We start from the raw sequence: 18,030 nt of genomic DNA, 5'->3' as shown, positions 1-18,030 counted from the left end.
TTTAATGCGGAGGCGACAGCTGTTGCGGGATGCTGAGAGTCAAGTTCCAGGCTGCCGGAAGCTTAGAGCGCGGGCAGTTGAAGTCCCCTAGGGATCAGCCGGCTGGAGGTGGCACAGCGCTAGAAGCGAGTCCGTTCCAGGCTGCCCCTTTCGACGTCTGGAGGCTTGACTCTGGCACCTGACATTCATACACACAGCTGCCGAGACATGGCCCATCTTGAATATGACGTACGGTGTTTATAGGCGAGGTAGCCAGAATCATGGCTTTCCTACCCATTACGACTCGACATAACCAAACTCCCATGTTCACTCAAGTTTGTTGCATGGTATGACGAAGTGGACAGCTACTGTACGAGCTCGTATTACCAGTGATGCTTCGACGTAAAAGATGGATACTCCTCCAGCTCGGTTCTGAAGAGCTCAATCAAGATACCTTAGGTATTAGCTCATGTAGAGAGTAAGATGCAAATCTTTGGGCAACAGGTGTTCTCCATACATACCTAGTGTCCATATCAATTGTCGGCCTCTTCGTTAAGCTTAGTACCTAGCTAGATATGTACCACAAAGACGAGTTGGGTCATGCTGCTTGTGCTTCATCGTGCAACGACTAGGAGGTACCTAAACTGTCGAGATGCTGGCAAACGATGCGCAGTGATACAACTTACAACCTGCTGTGTCTCCCGGTGAATTTCCGAAGACGCCTGTAATACCTACTAGCTGTACGACGGAGCTTTCCAAATCGCGATGGAAAAAAAGGCCACCCCATCCATGCATCCATTCATTCGACAGGCACGGAGGAAATAAAGTACGGGGATCTGCCACCGTTGCGACTGAGACGCTCGCACGGAGATTGGCGCAAACGCGCTATTGGGGTATACTTGAAATCTCTAGTGCTCAACGGCAGACAAAAAGTCACCTCTGCTAGTGGCACACCTGCACTTCCGGGTTAGCGCCGTTCTGGCAGCAGCGTCGCACCAGGCCCCAGCGCCAATGGACACTGTCCACTGGCAGCATAGGGGCTTGAGGGGAGCTACAGCCGGGGGACGTGGCAGGGGCGGTCTGGCTGTTCTAGGCCTAGGCCGGGCGTTGGTGGCCCCTGAGGGAACGCCGCAAGAGCAGGTGAAATTGCACCCAGACGCCAGAACAACGCCTTCTTCCCCTTTAGCACTTCTCCTGGTCCTCCAGCTCTTGTCACCACCACCGCGCCAATTCTCCCCGTTTCCTCCTGCAAGAGCTTCGACTCGGCCGACCCTTTGCCTCTCGTTCTCTCGCTCCAGCTTCTGCACCCGCCTCCTCGCCGCTCTAGGCCCTTCTCCGCCACACGTCGCCTTCCATGATGTCCTCCGTATGTCTCCTCCTCCGTTGGCCGCAGATCTGGGGGGAAAGCGTGTCAGCTCGCGAATGACGACGCACGACCGCCCGAAACGTGGCAGTTGCTGATGCCTTTTGGGCCATTGCCACGCCCCGTGGCGTCCAGACGCGGGCCTGAAAGAGCAAGAGCCGAACCAGAAAGAAGACGCAGCTAACTGTTCTCGACGTCGCAGAAGGTTATCCGCAGGAAGAAGAATGTCAAGAAAGGCATTCAGTTCTGCCTGATGGTGTGTGGTGCTTCTGGAACTGGTATGGCCACTATTTTCCCTCCATTCGCGACGCACGGCGAGGCAGAACCCCCTAGACTCACAGCATCGCTACAGGCCGAACCACCTTCGTCAACACGCTCTGCGGCAAGTCTGTCCTCGAGCATAAGGAAGCCGACGATGCTACCAACGCGCACATTGAGGAGGGCGTCAAGATCAAGCCTCTTACGGTTGGTACGTGATATTGCATCCAGAACAACCCCCCAATCTTCTGCTGGACAGCTGCTCACCGCGCCACTAGAGCTTGAGCTCGACGAGGAAGGCACTCGAATCTCGCTGACCATCGTCGACACCCCCGGATTTGGCGACCAGATTGACAACGAGGCCAGGTTAGCCCCGCACTCATTGCCCTTTTGTCTATGCTGCGTCGCATGCTAAACCGTCGCGTACAGCTTCTCAGAAATTGTTGGCTACCTCGAGAGACAATATGACGACATTCTGGCCGAGGAGTCTCGTATCAAGCGTAACCCTCGCTTCAGGGACAACCGTGTCCACGCCATGCTCTACTTCATCACCCCTACCGGTCACGGGTAAGGAAGCGCTCTCCTGCTGCCAACCTGGCTTTTCCCTTTTGTACTGACGCGCCTCCTCTAGCCTCCGAGAGCTCGATATCGAACTGATGAAGCGCCTTGCGCCCCGTGTCAACGTTATCCCCGTCATTGGCCGCGCCGACACCCTGACCCCTCAGGAGCTGGCAGAGTCAAAGAAGCTTGTCATGGAGGACATTGAGCACTACCGAATCCCCGTGTACAACTTCCCCTACGACATCGAGGAGGATGACGAGGATACCGTTGAGGAAAACGCCGAGCTCAGAGGACTCATGCCCTTTGCCATTGTTGGTTCGGAGGATGTTGTCGACATTGGTGGTCGCCAGGTCCGAGCCCGCCAGTACCCGTGGGGTGTTGTCGAAGTCGAGAACCCTCGCCACTCAGACTTCCTGGCCATTCGATCAGCCCTCCTCCACAGCCACCTGGCTGACCTGAAAGAGATCACTCACGATTTCTTGTATGAGAACTACCGTACCGAGAAACTGTCTAAGAGTGTGGATGGCGGTGCCTCTGGGTATGTATACCACTCCCAATCCCCTGTGGTGACGGTAAACTGATGTGTAAAGTCTTGATAGCTCCATGAACCCCGAGGATCTGGCCTCCCAGTCAGTTCGTCTCAAGGAGGAACAGCTCCGACGCGAGGAGGAGAAGCTTCGCGAGATCGAGCTCAAGGTGCAGCGCGAGATCAACGAGAAGCGACAGGAGCTGCTGGCGCGCGAGTCCCAGCTCCGCGAGATAGAGGCCCGCATGCAGCGCGAGACCACGGCCCAGCCATCTCCCGCGCTGGACGCCAGCCTCAACGGCGAGGAGTAGACTGTCCCCAATCATGCATCATGGCTTTCTTCGGCATTATAAAAGTAAATTGCGACGTTGGTCTATTTATCGCTGCCGGCGTTGGGTTTTACCTCTCGTACAAACTGAAGAGCAAAGACATCAGAACATTCCCCCGGCCGCTACAGAATCGAGTTTGATTTTTCTTTTTCTCCTTTTACTTTTCACTTATTCTATCGCGACCTACGACGAGCCGCGAAGCGGTACCGAGGTGGAAGATGCGCGGCTGAGTTCTGAAGGGGGCGAGTTTCATGGTGAAACATATGGAGAGGGTGGAATTTCGTTGGAACGCAACGTATACCCGACGAAGAGAGATGCCTCAAGTGGGCAAAGGTGGGAAAGCGTGCGGCTGTTTAGCATAATAATATGCGAGGCGAGAGAGTGGATAGCGTGCCTCGGCACTCTTACCGGAGGAGCCGAGAGGCTGTCATTGCTCGCGATGCTTCCTCTGGCAAGGTATCCTGTTTGCTAGCCGCATCAATAGCCATCTGTTGTCAATTGGTCGCCCTGTTTTCTATTTTTTTCGTCGTTTTTTATCTTTTCTAGCTACTGTAGTGGACTTCTAATGCAGATATCAAATACATTCACAACCTTGATCACGCGTGGCCGTCTGACGGTTAAAGAGGCAAAGAAACGGAATGTTCCTTGGATTAAGTGGATATGAGCTGGTCAATTCCCATTCCACGCTCCAGCGCAGACTACTTAGTACCTTACTTGTAACAGGGAAACAAAGAATAAACAATTAATGCACAACAGCAACAATACACAATAACACGCGGGCTGCCTATCCGTGTCTACCCGCTGTATCCCATTATCCTACAAAACTGCTGAAGAAGGAAGAAAGAAAGAAATAAGAAAACGAAGGGGAAGAGCCCATGGTGACAATCTTGGAGCTCTTGGCTTTCACGAACGAGAGAGGGCGCCGCTGCCAGCGGTGCATCGTGGCCCCATTTGACCCCCCTTTAGTTGTTATTCTGGTTGTTGAGGATACGCAAAATGGCAAGGAAGAGGTTGATGATGTCCAGGTACAAGCTGATGGCGGCAGCAATCTCCTCCTCGACGTGGTGGTGGCGCAGGACGAGCTGGGTGTCGACGAGGATATATCCACTAAAGATGAGCGCCGTGAGGCCGCCGTAGATGAGGTCGGCCGTGGAGCTGTAGGGGAAGAACATGGACATGAAGCCGAAGATGACGAGGCCCCAGAGGGCGCCGAAGAGGTAGGGCATCCATGAGGTGAAGTCGTACTTTGTCTGGCAGGCGAAGAGGGTGAGGAAGACGAAGATGCCGGCGGTGAGGACGGTGGCGTTGAGGACGATGGAGGTCTGGTAGAAGGAGACGATGACGGAGATGGAGTAGGCCTCTGTGAGGGTGAAGAGGCCGAGGAAGAGGAGGTTTGTGGGATACGATTTGCGCTTCCAGTAGGTGAGGCCCATGAAGATCATGGCGCCAAAGAGCTGTTTAAAAGGAGATCATGCCATGGTTAGCTGAAACGGTTTTCCTTTGTTTGCAAACTGTGTGCGTATGTAGGTAGGTTCGCGACAAAGGGAGTTGGGTGAGAGTGGGTGAGTTGACATACAGATGCCCAAACGAGGCCGGGGTGGCTCTGGATCCACGACTTGTACGCATCGCTGAAGAAGCTGATGGAGCTCAGGGCGGCGGTCGCAACGAGCTGGACGGTGAGGATGCTGTAGACCTTGCGGACGAACTGGTTGCGGATGTCGACGGTGGCTTCGGCGACAGAGCCTCCAAACTGTTTTGTGTTGAAAGTGACGTCAGCAAATACAGAGCTGCTTCCTATCATGAGAGCGAGATGTTCAAGAGCGCGAAGCTGCTCATCTCGAGATGGGAGCGGTGGTATTGGGGAATCTACCGACCTTGAAGTCGTCGGGGATGTTGTCGTCGCTGCTGCGCGGCTCAGCAAACAGGCCAGGATCGTGGTGCGACGAGGACGCTGCGGTGCCGTAGGCGGGCGGTGCTTGCGTGTAGTCGTCGTCGGGTTCCTGCTGGGGGGCGGGCTGGTATTTCGCCGTGGACGCCATGGTTGCTTGTGTCCTCTCTCTTGTTGTCGCGCGCTGTCTCTGGTTGTCGCGATGTAGATGAAAAGGCTGGGATTCTCACAAGGAGAGGGCTGTTGTGGTTGGAGTACGAATGCGATCGACTGAGGTGAGAGGAAAGAGGTGAAGATTGACAGGAAAGGCGATCACTGTGGCGGAAGAATGATGTAGACGATATATTACTGGGTCAGGAGGGGGGACGGCGTGGCTGGTGGGCGGGGCGAATATGAGTGATGCTCTTTGCTGAAGAGTGGCCGAAATGAAGGTGTGGCTGTGCAACGGTGCGTGATTGGTGGGAAGGAAAGCTCAAGCTTTGGGGTTCTATCAAGCTGCCACTTCTCGAAGCATCCAAAGCTGCTTGTCCGGAGTACATGCGCAGGGTGCAGTCCGATTGAAAGCTGCACGAACATGCGATATGACATGATGGGCGCATCACAAGACTCTACAATCAATAACTAATCGTTGACCTGTGGAGCTGAAGCTCCGAAGCAAATAAGAGTCGGCAGTTTATTCCCGCGCCTTCTACATACGGGCATCTTGTCGCAGCAGTAAGTGAAGCTGATGGAGCTCCTTATTGTATATAAAGTAGCATCAAGACGTGCCGAGGTAGGTAGTCAAACTATTGCAGATACACTAGACTGCTCCCTACCTTACCTACCCAAGGAGAGTAACTTTGAGGAGAGCTGGAGGAGAAGCCACAGAAAGAAGAAGAGAGAACAGTTTCTGCCTTGCCAAGCTTGGCTTGACTCGAATAGTCGGGGCCTAGAACTTTTTGGAGCGACAGAAATGGCTGCGCAAGGTGCGGCGATGAGTAGTATTATTATACGCGTGATTGATTCTGTTTGCAACCCCCCTGCAGCTTCTTTTTTTGACAGCTGGGGTAGGTCGAAGAAGAATGATCAGGTGGTAAGGTTACATGGCTCTTTGACGGTTGACTGATGCCATCGACTGATACGCAATTGTAGCAGATGTGTATTGTCTCTTTGTCCGAGCAGATAGATGTTGTCATTCATACTACATTCGCTATCATTATAATGATTAGGCCACTGTTTCTCATCTTGAAGCGCGTGATAGGAATTATGTCGAAGAAGCACGACTTTGAGGTAGATGTAGGGTCCACTACTGCTGATGACGCCACGGTTGACACACCCCACTCGATCTGGGTTGCTGGGCTGAGATTAGGTTTCTACATAGTCAAGTACCTACAAAATGTCCAGAGTCGTTTGCTCTGTGTAGACGGTATGATGAACAAACGTCTACTAAATGATACACAAGGAGATCAGGGGGGTTAGATAGGACGAGCACGACGTGTCGCAGTCTTGGCTTTGATGGAACATAGGTAAACCCAGAAAGCATCTCCCTGGATGTCCTTGGAATAGCCTAGATATCTACCAGGCTGAAATCGATTGATCTGTTGTCAGTCCCGTCTGTCTTACAGAGAATCGGGTATATCGTTCCATTTGCTCATGAGAGTGCGTCTGCAGCCAAATGTTCCAGAAGCTCAAGACTCAGCAGCGTTGTGAGAGCCTCAGTCAAGCCGATTTATCGTCGTTGACTCGTTTCATCGCCTTCACAGATACGACTCCAAAGAACAAAGTGCAGCTATAACATTACCTATTGTGCTACCGTTCTGGCATCTTGGGCTCGGCTTAGGCCAACAGCAAACAAGGATCCGTCGTCGCCCGGATCCTGCAGCCTATACCCGGCCCACGTGTCTTGTTGGCCAGAGCGACACACATTGGATGTCGCGCAAGTAATATTATCCGACAATGCTGTGACACCCACGTATCTCTTTGGAAGGCACAGTCTTTGGAGTGGCGACACAAGCACGCAGCACACGGAGCTAAGATTTGCTCGAATTGATACTATCACCAGTCGGCCAAGTTATAGAATCACCAACTCCGTTTTCCCCTTTTGACACTGTCCAAAAGAGGGGAGTTTCAGAGCGGAATTGCAGCAGCTCCCATTGGTGCCCACCCGCGTAGCCGCGCCAGGTTGAGGTTAATCTCGGGAGCCAATCAGGCGCGGGGGTCTCAGGCATTCGCTTTTGTTGAGTCCAGGGGCCTTTTGGGGCCCAAGCGAGCGCCTCAGCACGCCGTTGCAGGCTGCTAGACCGCTAGCGGGTAGCGCAAGGTGCCCTGTGGCGGATTGGTGCTAGCGGGGCGAGGTGATGGATGCGCGTCGACGCACACTGTCAGGACTCCCAGCTGGGGAGATGCAGCTTGCACTGGGAAGAAGCGTTGTTTGAATTGGATGGCACAGGGCGGCTCCTCACCGCCTGCGAGCGAGCAGAGAATAACGATGTTGGATTGAGTACTTTGCGATGAAGTGGATGTACATGCATGCTCCGTCGGTAACATGTGGTATTGTTGTATTAATTGTGCCAGAGTGTGAGACTGAAGAAGCCGTCGTTTGTGCCAGGTCTTGAGACGGCAGAGGATACGGTAATAGTCCAAGTAGCACCATCATGGGCTGCTATTACATTTCTAGTAGGTACTTTACATATATGTAGGTAGGTAGATAGGTATCTCCCCAGGGGTCCAAAGACACCTGAAATTTGACCAATTTCTGGTCGATATGCGCGGGGGACAGCAGCGCAGGCTCAGGTGCTGACTGCTCATATTCCGTAGACGCTGCTGCCGCATGCACATACATACGTACGGATACTACTACAGCCAATATTGATGCGTTGTGACGGTGGGCTCCCAAGCATCTCAGGCATCTTGTATCTATGTATGTACTACATGTAGGGCCATCATGCATCATGTAATACTACTACTACCCCTTCCAATTGGTGTGCGGGTTGCGGTGCCGGCAAACAGCAAGACAGGCTGGCGCAGTACAGACTACCTCTCGGCCATGGCTGTTCATGTCTGTTGCGGCCGTAGACGGTACCTCTGTACGAGCTGCTGCGGTTTAGCACGCCGCCTGAGTCGCATGTTCGAGTCGAGCAGCAGCATCTGAAGCGCTGATCCCTCTGATCTGGACCCTCCACCGCCTATCTGTCCTTTTTTCCCGCCTGCGCTCCATGTCTTTACCCTTTCTTCTCCCTCTCCCGTCCCCGGTCCCGGTCCTTGTGTCTGCTTGCCGAGCGTCCATTGCGGTCTTTAAACGCTCCTCTCTCCCCTCCCCAGCCTAAAAAAGGCCTCCAGAGTGGGCTTCCATCGCATCTGCAAGCAATTGACCAGGGAAGCTTGGCAGAGCCCTACTATTTTCTTCCTCTTTTTTGTCCCCCCTCCCCTCTGTTCGAGCTCCTATTTTTTTTTTTCTCGATAGGAGCTAATCAACAGCTTGGGGGCGCCACTCCGCAGTTTGGCGCAAAAGGTGTGAGAACCAAGACAGATTTTAGGGAAAATTGACACGGACAAGAGGTCGAGCAAGACAGAAAAAGCGCCCAATCACCGGCGATAGTGAGACATCCCACCACCCCCCACCACACCCTCTGGCTGCGACTTCTGCCAATTACTAGCAATTCTGACTACCTACCTTACCTTTACCTTACCTCCAGCTAGCAGCACCAGGGTACTATCACTGCTGGGCGCTGCTACTGATTCTTTCCACCTCCTTTGTTGCTGGACGCTGGCAACTCTGGGCTCTCCTGCGCAGACTCGCTCCCTCTGACATTCCCGTCCTTGCGCAGTCCTGAGTGCTCGCTCACCCCATCGCCCGCCTCTTTGTCCCCGCGCCTCTCGACACCATGGGCGACTCGCACGGCCTGGCGAGCGAAAGGAAGGCCATCGGCTCCTCCATGGCTCCCCAGAGCTCCAGCAGACCGGCCAACGGCGCGCCAAACGGGTCGCTGTATCTCCAGGCCTCTGGCAGCAATGGCAACGTCGTGCTCGTGCGTCGGCTGAGGCGCAAGGACGAAGGGCTGTGGAAACCCCTCGCTCGTTGGTTCGTCGAGAACCAGGTCGGTACGTTGGCTGCGCATCTCCCTTGTTTTCTGTTCTGTTCAATGTCTTGGGGCCCCCTCCTGTCGACGAAGCTGCGCGGCTCGCTTGTGCTTTGCAGAGTACTTGCCCGTCGCGATATGTGCAAGATGCGACAGAGACGCCCCTCGAGCAATCGCATCATGGGACAATCGCTGACTTGTCGGGGACGGTTGTCACCGGAATTAGGCTTGTCTCTCAACCTGCTCGCTCTTCTCTTCCTGTCCCACGCATGCATCCCCAAAGCCAGGGAGTACACGACCAAGTTCTTCCATCTGTCCTACTATAACGGCAAGACGGGCAAATATGCCACCGGATTCGACGATGCCTACTTGATTGCCTTTTTCATCGTCCTCTTCACGGGGCTCCGAGCCGGTACGATGGAGTATATTCTGGCGCCGGTGGGCCGCCTCAATGGAATCAGCAAGCGAAAGGACGTGACGCGGTTCAGCGAGCAAGCCTGGCTTCTGGTCTACTACGCCGTCTTCTGGCCTACGGGAGTGGTACGTGGCTTCTTGAAACAAGACGCGGCAATCCAGGGGACGCGAAAAATTGACTGATCTCTCTAGTATCTGTACTACAACTCGCCCGCGTACTTGAACCTGAGGGAGCTGTGGACGGACTGGCCGAACCGGGAGATGGGTGGCTTAATGAAGTGGTACATGCTTGCCCAGTGGGCGTTTTGGCTGCAGCAGATTGTGGTCATCAACATTGAGGACCGTCGAAAGGACCACTGGCAGATGTTCAGCCACCATCTCATCACGACGGCGCTGATTTCCTCGTGCTACTGCTACCACCACACCCGAGTCGGCATGTTTATCCTGGTGATTATGGATGTGGTGGACCTGTTTCTTCCGGTAAGTTTTTTTTTCTTTTTTTTCCTCCCCGAGACAGCTGAAATTGCACCCGATGCTCTGGTGGCAGTGAGGTGGCTGACCGACTTTGCAGCTTGCCAAATGTCTCAAGTACTGCGGCTTCTCCACGCTGTGCGACGTGACCTTTGGCCTCTTCATGGTGACCTGGTTCATCGCGCGTCACGTCTTCTACCTGGCCGTCTGCTGGTCCATCTACGCCCACACCCCCGAGATCATGCCCAACGGATGCTTCGCCGGACCGAATTCGTCGCTGCAGGGCCCCTTTGAAGCCCCCTCGGGCTTCACGTACCTGATTGAGCCCTTCTTCAACTCGACGGGTCGCGTGTGCTACAACGAGACGGTCAAGTGGGCTTTCCTCACGCCCCTCCTCCTGCTGCAGGGCATTACGATTTTCTGGTTCTGCATGATCGTCCGCGTTGCCATCAAGGTTCTCCGCGGAGACGGCGCAGAGGATACCCGAAGCGATGACGAGGGTGAGGAGGGAGAGGACGAGGAGGAGCTCATCTACGAAGAGGTGCAGCCGCTGGAGCAGGAGGTGGGCGTGGAAGAGCTGGACCTCAAGAGCTGGGAGCGACGCAACGGGCTTAAGAAGCAGGCTTCCGCCAGTGGTGTCAGTCTCCCGGGACACAGCGATCGCAAGGAGCTCCTCGGCCGCATCGGCTGCGAGAAGCAGGTGGAATAAGATACCAAGGCATGGAACACAAGTAAAGGAAAGTCAAGAAAAAAAAAGGAGGACTATGGGCCAGACGGATGGAAGGGGGGTGCTTCACATTTGTTTTGTCTTCTTTTCATGTCGGGACAATTGGCGTTATGGAGATTTATGAGATGTCCTTTGTGACCCCCCCTTATTTTTTTCTCACCATGATATATAGGCAAAAGGGGGGAAAGGCATCTTCTTCTGCCTTGTTGAAAACAAAAACCTTGTTTGAAGTACGGGGTATACTGTTTCTTATTTTTTATTTTTTTTCTTTTTCGCCCGACTGCAAAAGGACGGCGGCAAACCGAGGGAAAAGGGAGCTCCAGGTTGGGGCAAAGCGGAACGAAGCCAGAAAGATTGTTTGTTCGTTTGCTTGATTGATTGATTGATACCATACCATATGCTGCGACACACACACAACCCCCCAAAAAAAGGCTGACACGAGGAGGGCACAAAGAGTGTGATGATGGCTGGGGGAAGCTCTATAGAACTCGATAGATTTGAGTTTGTCTGATTTAAACGCGGGATCATCATGACTTTCTTTCCTTTTCTATCCTTATCTTTCTTTCCTCCTCGTTCTTCTGAGATGCTGTGTTTCTTTTTTTCTCGTTTGTGAGATACCCATTGTCTTATACTATCGTGATGGACTCATCTTTGTTAAACTTCAGCTTTGTTGTCTGACGCGGCATTATAGATCATCATTGTTACTGATTGTCTGATGAAAACGCCGTTTGTCGACTACATCATTCAAGCCATAGATGCACTGCATTCACAGTCAAGAAAACACTCTGCAGACAAAAGATAGATGGCAGTCATGCTGTTGGTCGGTTATATAGAATCAATATCCTTGTTATATCCCACATCCCACACTGATGCACCCTACACACCATCCGGACTGCGTAAGGATAAGCTCAGTGGCAGCATCCATCCCAAACCAATGCCAATGTAACCAAAACCCCAAAAGAAACAATTGACAACGCAAGACCAAGTATACCAAAACAAAGAAACATCTCAGTAAATGCATAAAATAACTTGCTCCGCGTTCATGGTGGTAAGGTGTCAGCACTTGTTGGTGCTTCATTATCTGTGTCTTATTTCTTATAGTCGTTTTTCTTTTCCCCTCATTCGCCCCCTTATCGTCCTCATCTGATATGCGCAACTCATAACCCTTCTGCAAGCTGCTTCTTAGCCATCTCCTGCAACTTGAATTTCTGAATCTTGCCGCTCGCCGTCTTGGGATAGTCGTCTACCCAAAAGATGTACTTTGGAACCAGGTGGCTCGACAGCTTTGTCCGCACCCAGTTGCGCACCCTCTCCTTGGTCAACCGCTTCGCCGCCTCGTCGCCCTCACTCTCGGAATCGCCCGTCGTCCAGCCCGCCCGCGGAATGATAAAGGCAGCGACGGCCTCGCCCAGCCTGTCGTCGGGGACGCCGGCAACGGACACCTCCTGGACGCCGGGCAGCTGGAAGAGGCAGTTCTCGACCTCGAGCGGGTGGATGTTCTCGCCGCCGCGGATAATGAGATCCTTGATGCGCCCCGTGATCTGGACGAAGCCGTTGGCGTCCATCTGGGCCTCGTCGCCCGAGTAAAGCCATGTGCGGCCGTCGGCCTCGTGGCGCCGGACCTGGGCGGTGCGCTCCGGGTCGCCATAGTAGCCCTTCATGACAAGGTAGCCTGAGGCGGCCAGCTCGCCGCGCTCGCCGATAGGCACGATGCGCGAGGGGTCGCAGGGGTCGACAATCTTGACCGTCGTGTGCGGCATGGGCGTGCCCACGGAGGCGGTGCGCTGGGCAAAGGGATCCGACGGCCGGGTCATGCAGCTGACGGGCGCCGTCTCCGTCATGCCGTAGCAGATGACCAGGTCCTCCAGGCCGAGGCGGGCAAAGATGGTACGCATCAGGGCCTCGGGCACGCTGCTGCCGGCGACGATGCCCTTGCGCAGGTGCTGCGGCACGGGCAGGCCGCCGGCGTCGAGGGCCTCAAAGACGGAGACGAGCATGGTGCTGACGCCGTAGAGCCCCGTTGCTTCGTGCTCGGAGGCCATGCGGATGGTGGCGACGGGGTCGAAGGCCGGCGACGGGAAGAGGATGGCGGCGCCGGTCGTGGCCGTTGCCATGTAGCCCAGCACGGAGCCGAAGCAGTGGAAGAGCGGCGGCGGGACGACGATGCGGTCCGAGGGCGCGAGGCCCATGCGGTCGGCGATGAAGGCACCGTTGTTGAGAATGGACGTGTGCGACAGCTGCGCCGCCTTGGGCATCGACGTCGTGCCGGACGTGAACTGGATGTTGATGGTGTCTGACGGATCTAGTGGTGCGTCGGGGACGACAGCGCGGTCTGAACCCTGGAGGAGGTCATTGTAAGGGCTCAGGGCCGGCAGGTCCTCGAGCGGGAAGTCGACGCCTGGGTGGTTCGCGCGGTTGTCCAGCACGACGACGCGGCGCAGCGTGGGTACAGCCTCGCTCTGGATAGCGCTGCGGTGGAGGTCACCGACGACGGTCTCAAGCAGCGCGCGGTTGCTGCGGCCCTTGCCCGGGCGATAGGCGAGGTCGGTGACGGCGCCGATGATGAGGACCTCTGCGCCGAGGTGGGCGAGCGCGGCCTGGACCTGGTGGGCGTTGAAGCTGGGGTTGAGCGGAACGAGGACGGCGCCGAGCTTGAAGAGGGCGTAGGTCAGGGCGGCGAACTCGGCGCCATTGCCGAGGGACACGGCGACGCGGTCGCCCTTGCGGACGCCGAGGGAGGCAAGGGACGAGGCGAGCCGGTTGGAGACGAGGTCGAGGCCGTGGTAGGTCAGGGATGACTCGCGGGCCGAGGGGGTTGGCGCGCGGGCGATGACGGCGGGACGGTCGCCGTGGAGGGAGACGACGGAGGCGAAGTGGTCGGGGATGGTGCCTGTGAAGAGGGCGGGCTGAAGAAGCGTTAGCCGTGTGTTGATGCTTTGTGGTGAGGTGAGTCGTGATGGGATGGGAAATGAGTGAGCGGGCGAGCTGTGTAAGTCTCCGTCTCCCGCTCTCTCTCTCTCCTCGCCTGTCCATCACTTTTTGCCCTTTTTTCCTCTCTCTTGATTCCCTTCAAAACTCACCTCTGTCGGCCCTGTCCGTATACTCAGGCCCTCGGTCCCCGATGCCCTCGGCTGCCACTTCTGGTGATGCAGGAAGCCCTCGTCAACGGGGACTCTGGCTGTTGCTGTTGCTGCTGCCGCGGCGCCCATGGCTCTCCGTGCGGCGACTCGCACTGCAGGCCTTGTACGGCCTAGCGGCCTTGTGCACGCCCGGGTGTACATTGTGGTGGTCGTTGACCGAAAACGAAGCAAGCAAGAACAGAATCGCTACAAGACAGAAGAGGAGGAGGAGGAGGAAGAAGAAGAAGAGGAAGAAGAAAAATGGATGAAAATGGAGCTTTGATGAGGTGTATGGGGAGAGAGGAATAAGGAGGTTGAGCCACGTTTGACTCAAGTCCAGAGGGCCATCCACTTTGCGGTTGTGCTCCAGCTGCAAGGGAGGGCGTGAGTCGTCGTCGTCGTCGTCGTCGATGTGGTGCGAGGTGTGCTGTGCTGAGAGATTCGGAGCAAGGGAGGACAAGCAGTAAAAATAAAGAGAGAAGAGGGAGAGAGAGAGAGAGAGAGAGAGAGAAAGAGAGGCGAGAAGTGATGATGCCACTTGCTTCTGTTTCTCTCTTTCCCTTTTTCTATTGCCCCGAACCAACCAATCCAGATCGATCCTTGTCCAAGGCAAGAGCAAGCAACAAGGACCAAGACAAGATTACATCAACACTCACACAGACACGCACACAGACACACAGGCTGCGCACATCACCTGCCCTCACCTTCAGCTCTTTATATATACATCTTCCCCCTCCCCCATCTAGTTACTATGTAGCACGATGACACTACAGATCCAGCTACTAGTAATAGCATCATCTATAGTAGAACCAACACAAAAGGCCCCCCCTCTCTCCTCCTAGCCTCCTTCCCCAGTCTGTCCCTGTGGTTCCCTTTCCCCAGATAGAAAGAAACCAAAAGATAATGCCGAAAGGCTGGCGGAAGCGGACAAAGGAGCTTTCGGCTTCTCCATGGCCGCTCATTGTCCCAACTTTGTATCCCCACACACTAAGACCTCGGACCGTCGTGCTTCACATAGTAGTCCCTTGGCTTTTCGACCTGTTCCACTTGCCAAAAAATCAGCCTACCAGGTACTACCTAGTTGCTAGTAGGTAGTAGCAAGGACCGACAAAGAGCCACACGTTGGTTTGTCGTCCAATTGCAACTGCTCGTAGTTTCTCAGCTCCTCCGTCTGAAGCATGTACAGTACGATACTACAGACATGAATAGGTAGAGTGCCCAGAGCGCATTCCACGCCCAGTGATTGAGCTGTTTCGCTTCCACCCGACCCTTTTCTCAAGCCACTTTGCGGCGTCCCATCCCATCACAAAGCAGCTGTCTGCATCCAAACCATTCCAGTCCCTTCACCTGTTCTCTTTTCCCCACTCGCTGCCACACCCCAAAAGTTACATACAAAAAGAGGTACCTATGAATGAGGTCAGCAGAATCAAGCCATTTCCCCCCTCCTCCCTCCCTCCCAAATACCTTAAGATTCGTATTTCCCCCAAAAGGAAAATTCTGGAGAAATTTTGCCGGCCTACTACCTGGGTAGCTAGCCAGTAGCCCGTCTCCGATCCGTGTTGTTGTTATTTGTCCTGCTACTACTATTCAAAATATTATGCTCCTCTACAGGAAAGAAAAAGGCCCCCGCCGGACCCGGTGGACAAAAAGAGGCCTGTGGAAAGCGGGACAGGAAAGCGGTCCGGGTTTCGGGCTGCAAGGGGCGGCGGACAAGGTGCTGCCCATGATAGTACGCAGTATTATTACTATCGGTACGATTTTTTTTTTTTTTTTTTTTTTTTTTTTTTTTTTTTTTTTTTTTTTTTTTGCTGTCCGTCTCTTTTGACTCTGTTGTATCAAGAAAGATGTAGTGCAGTGTATGAATCCGTAATTACACCAAGCTGAGCGGGCCGTGATCTGGCTTGGCAGCATCGGATATCACTGGATGATAACCGACGCTTCGCGTAGGTGTATCCAGACATGGCTCCAAGGCTTTGTCGTGGTGAGAGGAGGCGAGGCTGCGCTGCAACTGGAATCGTGACGGAGGGCAAGTCGTCCGTCCGCCGTCCGCTATCCGCCTCCCGCCCGGCCAAATGTCCCATCGCATTCCATGCCTTGAGCCGTCCGCCACGCCAGCCTTTCCGTCTGCCGAATGTATGCGCCTGTCGGCATTATTATCCAACAATTGCAAATCAGATGGTACTATCCTATCCTATCCTATCCTGTCCTGTCCTGTCCGGTCCTGTCCTGTCCAATCGAATCCAGATCAGATCCACACCACGGACTGCACTCAATACTACTACCTACCTAGTAGTAGTAGTACATAGTAGTATCTCTTCAAGCAAGAAAACCCCCTTGTTCATCGTCCGAGGTCTATCACTAGTAATATGTCGATTATAACGAGGCTCTTTCCCGGCTATCGATACAAGCAGTCTTTACCTTCATTCGCGGCTGTTTTGTGCAATCAAAAGTGTCCTTGGTTTTTCCTTGTCTTGTAAACTGACCTCGGCTTTTACGTTACGTGAGCCTACAGTGGGAGCCCCAACGGCTATATCATTAGGCATGTACCATGGAATTGCTTCGATGCCGATCGATTGGTGACGCCGACAAATGGTCAGTCGACCATACGAAACAACAAGACTCCGTCCGGCAATCTAATCCTCCCCGTCCTCCCGCGTACGACAGGAAATGCAAAAGAAGAAAGAAAAAGAAAAAGAAAACATACAGAATGGTCTAAAACTTTGTCCCGATGCTGATGAATGCTTACACAGGAGAGAATAAAAGAAAGAAAAAAAAAAAACATCCGCTTCCGTCCCTTGCCGCTATTACCGAATCAAAGGTATAGATAGCCGTGACGCCCGTTTCCATACGCGAAGCGCATCAGAAGAAATACGGGATAAGAATGCTGTTCCCAGGGAAATAAGGCGCAGCGATGTGGAATCCCAGCCCACCGCCGTCCGCTTGAAAGAAGGAGAAGAAACGGGTTGGGTGAGAAAGAATATACAGATGCAGGGGAGGAGTCGAGTGGAACGTCTCCTGACTGCGGTCATGACGTCTCCTTGACTCGGTCATAAGATTATTGTAGGTTTTTCGTTTTTTCGAGGCATTTCTTGATTCGCGTTTTCGTCTTTGTTTTTTCTTTTCCTAATCGTCTGTTCCTTGGGTTCTGATTCACTGCTCTTTCGGAGCCTCTCCTTGGCCTTCACCCAGCTCCTGGACAATCTCGCCAATGTGTCGTTCGCTTTCGGGCTTCCATGTGCCTTGAGACAATTCGGTTAGCATTCATTCATTGTTTCCCTTGCGCGTCTCTGCATTTGCCGCTTACCCTCAAAGTCATGCTTCACAAACGCCATTGGATCGTCATAATCCTTGGCTCCCATCTGGCCAACGCCGGGCGAAAAGCTCGTAATGGGCAGCACCACCACGTCGCCAACGCGCTTGCTCGTCTCCATGCCCGTAAAGTTGCGGTAGTCAATCCTGCCCTTGCTGTTCTCCATGTCAAAGTAGCGCTCGTCGTTGAAGTAGTCCATGATGGTGTCGGTCCACACGGCGGGCCCTGTGAGGTCGACCACGCGGTTGCCCTGAAAGGCCGACAGCTTGCCGCTCTTCTTCATCTCCAGCGTCTGGTTGGTGATGCGGCTGATGATGTCGCGCAGCACCGGGTGGCCCGGCTTGCTCTGGATGGTCCACTGGCAGAACTGGATGCGGCGGCTGTACCAGTCGGCCCAGTCGGGTCGGTCCGGGTCGGCCTCGATGCCAATCACCAAGCCGACCGTCTCCTTGGGGATCTGCGGCGGGATCCATTCCAGCGCGCTCCTGATGGCGTACGTGTCAATGTCCGAGTAGATGCCGCCGCGCGCGTAGAGGATCAGGTAGCGGAACAGGTCGGCCTTGAGCACCGGCAGCGGCAGCGCGTGGTACGCCTCCAGCACCTCGGGGATGCTCCCGTACAGCAGCTGCAGCAGCGTGTCGGCCACGGAGTCGGTGATGACCTCGTGGATGAAGCCCGGGTGCTCAATCGACCACGACGCCTCCTGCTCGCGGAACTCGAAATCGCCCTCGCTCGGCGTCTTCCTCCACGTCTGCCAGATGTAGGCGGGGAACTTGGACTCGATGTCGTACTCGTACGCGTAGGCGAGCTTGTCGTACGTTGACATGCCCGACATGTCAATCATGGGCTTTTGCGGAGGCGGCGGAGGAGCCGCGCGCTGCTGGGCATTGGCCGCGGACAAGGCTTCTGCTTCGGCATCCTTGGGTTCGGACGTCGAGGCCGATTCGGAGTTGTGCGATCGTGAAATGAGGAAGAAGACTGTCAGGATGAACGCCGCCGCAATGAGGGCGCGGCGTGGATTCAACAT

At 54.5% G+C, this 18,030-nt stretch overlaps 5 protein-coding genes across 5 annotated transcripts; 2 read left to right on the top strand and 3 right to left on the bottom strand.

The window, feature by feature from the left end:
- Positions 1-1,198: 1,198 nt before the first annotated feature.
- Positions 1,199-2,998, top strand: TRIREDRAFT_22874 (cell division/GTP binding protein; the record flags this gene model as incomplete). The annotated part of the gene is made up of 7 exons (XM_006967107.1): positions 1,199-1,345; positions 1,545-1,620; positions 1,695-1,811; positions 1,879-1,966; positions 2,030-2,167; positions 2,232-2,727; positions 2,777-2,998. The coding sequence occupies exons 1-7, from the start codon at positions 1,334-1,336 to the stop codon at positions 2,996-2,998; spliced, it is 1,149 nt and encodes a 382-aa protein (XP_006967169.1). The 5' UTR covers positions 1,199-1,333.
- Positions 2,999-3,869: 871 nt separating this feature from the next.
- Positions 3,870-5,160, bottom strand: TRIREDRAFT_80073 (uncharacterized protein). Its single transcript, XM_006967208.1, has 3 exons — positions 4,891-5,160; positions 4,593-4,766; positions 3,870-4,470 (listed from the first exon to the last, which is right to left on the bottom strand). Exons 1-3 carry the CDS (start codon positions 5,053-5,055, stop codon positions 3,979-3,981), a joined length of 831 nt encoding a protein of 276 aa, XP_006967270.1. The 5' UTR covers positions 5,056-5,160; the 3' UTR covers positions 3,870-3,978.
- Positions 5,161-8,767: 3,607 nt separating this feature from the next.
- TRIREDRAFT_109652 (uncharacterized protein) lies at positions 8,768-10,556 on the top strand (the record flags this gene model as incomplete). Its single annotated transcript, XM_006967295.1, has 4 exons — positions 8,768-8,984; positions 9,189-9,502; positions 9,569-9,856; positions 9,948-10,556. The coding sequence occupies 4 exons, from the start codon at positions 8,768-8,770 to the stop codon at positions 10,554-10,556; spliced, it is 1,428 nt and encodes a 475-aa protein (XP_006967357.1).
- Positions 10,557-11,731: 1,175 nt separating this feature from the next.
- TRIREDRAFT_65292 (uncharacterized protein) lies at positions 11,732-13,783 on the bottom strand (the record flags this gene model as incomplete). The annotated part of the gene is made up of 2 exons (XM_006967207.1): positions 11,732-13,480; positions 13,655-13,783. The coding sequence occupies 2 exons, from the start codon at positions 13,781-13,783 to the stop codon at positions 11,732-11,734; spliced, it is 1,878 nt and encodes a 625-aa protein (XP_006967269.1).
- Positions 13,784-16,843: 3,060 nt separating this feature from the next.
- TRIREDRAFT_65646 (glycosyltransferase family 32) lies at positions 16,844-18,030 on the bottom strand (the record flags this gene model as incomplete). The annotated part of the gene is made up of 2 exons (XM_006967206.1): positions 16,844-16,932; positions 16,998-18,030. The coding sequence occupies 2 exons, from the start codon at positions 18,028-18,030 to the stop codon at positions 16,844-16,846; spliced, it is 1,122 nt and encodes a 373-aa protein (XP_006967268.1).

This window comes from Trichoderma reesei, assembly GCF_000167675.1.
Source record: "Trichoderma reesei QM6a unplaced genomic scaffold TRIREscaffold_16, whole genome shotgun sequence".
Classification (NCBI taxonomy): domain Eukaryota; kingdom Fungi; phylum Ascomycota; class Sordariomycetes; order Hypocreales; family Hypocreaceae; genus Trichoderma; species Trichoderma reesei.
This window is presented reverse-complemented; position numbering and strand designations above follow the sequence as displayed.

Excerpts from the sequence above, each read along its gene's own strand:
- TRIREDRAFT_80073 (XM_006967208.1), bottom strand. The coding sequence starts at position 5,055 with ATGGCGTCCACGGCGAAATACCAGCCCGCCCCCCAGCAGGAACCCGAC. Across the intron at positions 4,767-4,890 it reads ACATCCCCGACGACTTCAAG|TTTGGAGGCTCTGTCGCCGA; the intron begins GTCGGTAGATTC and ends AACACAAAACAG. Across the intron at positions 4,471-4,592 it reads CCGGCCTCGTTTGGGCATCT|CTCTTTGGCGCCATGATCTT; the intron begins GTATGTCAACTC and ends CCTTTTAAACAG.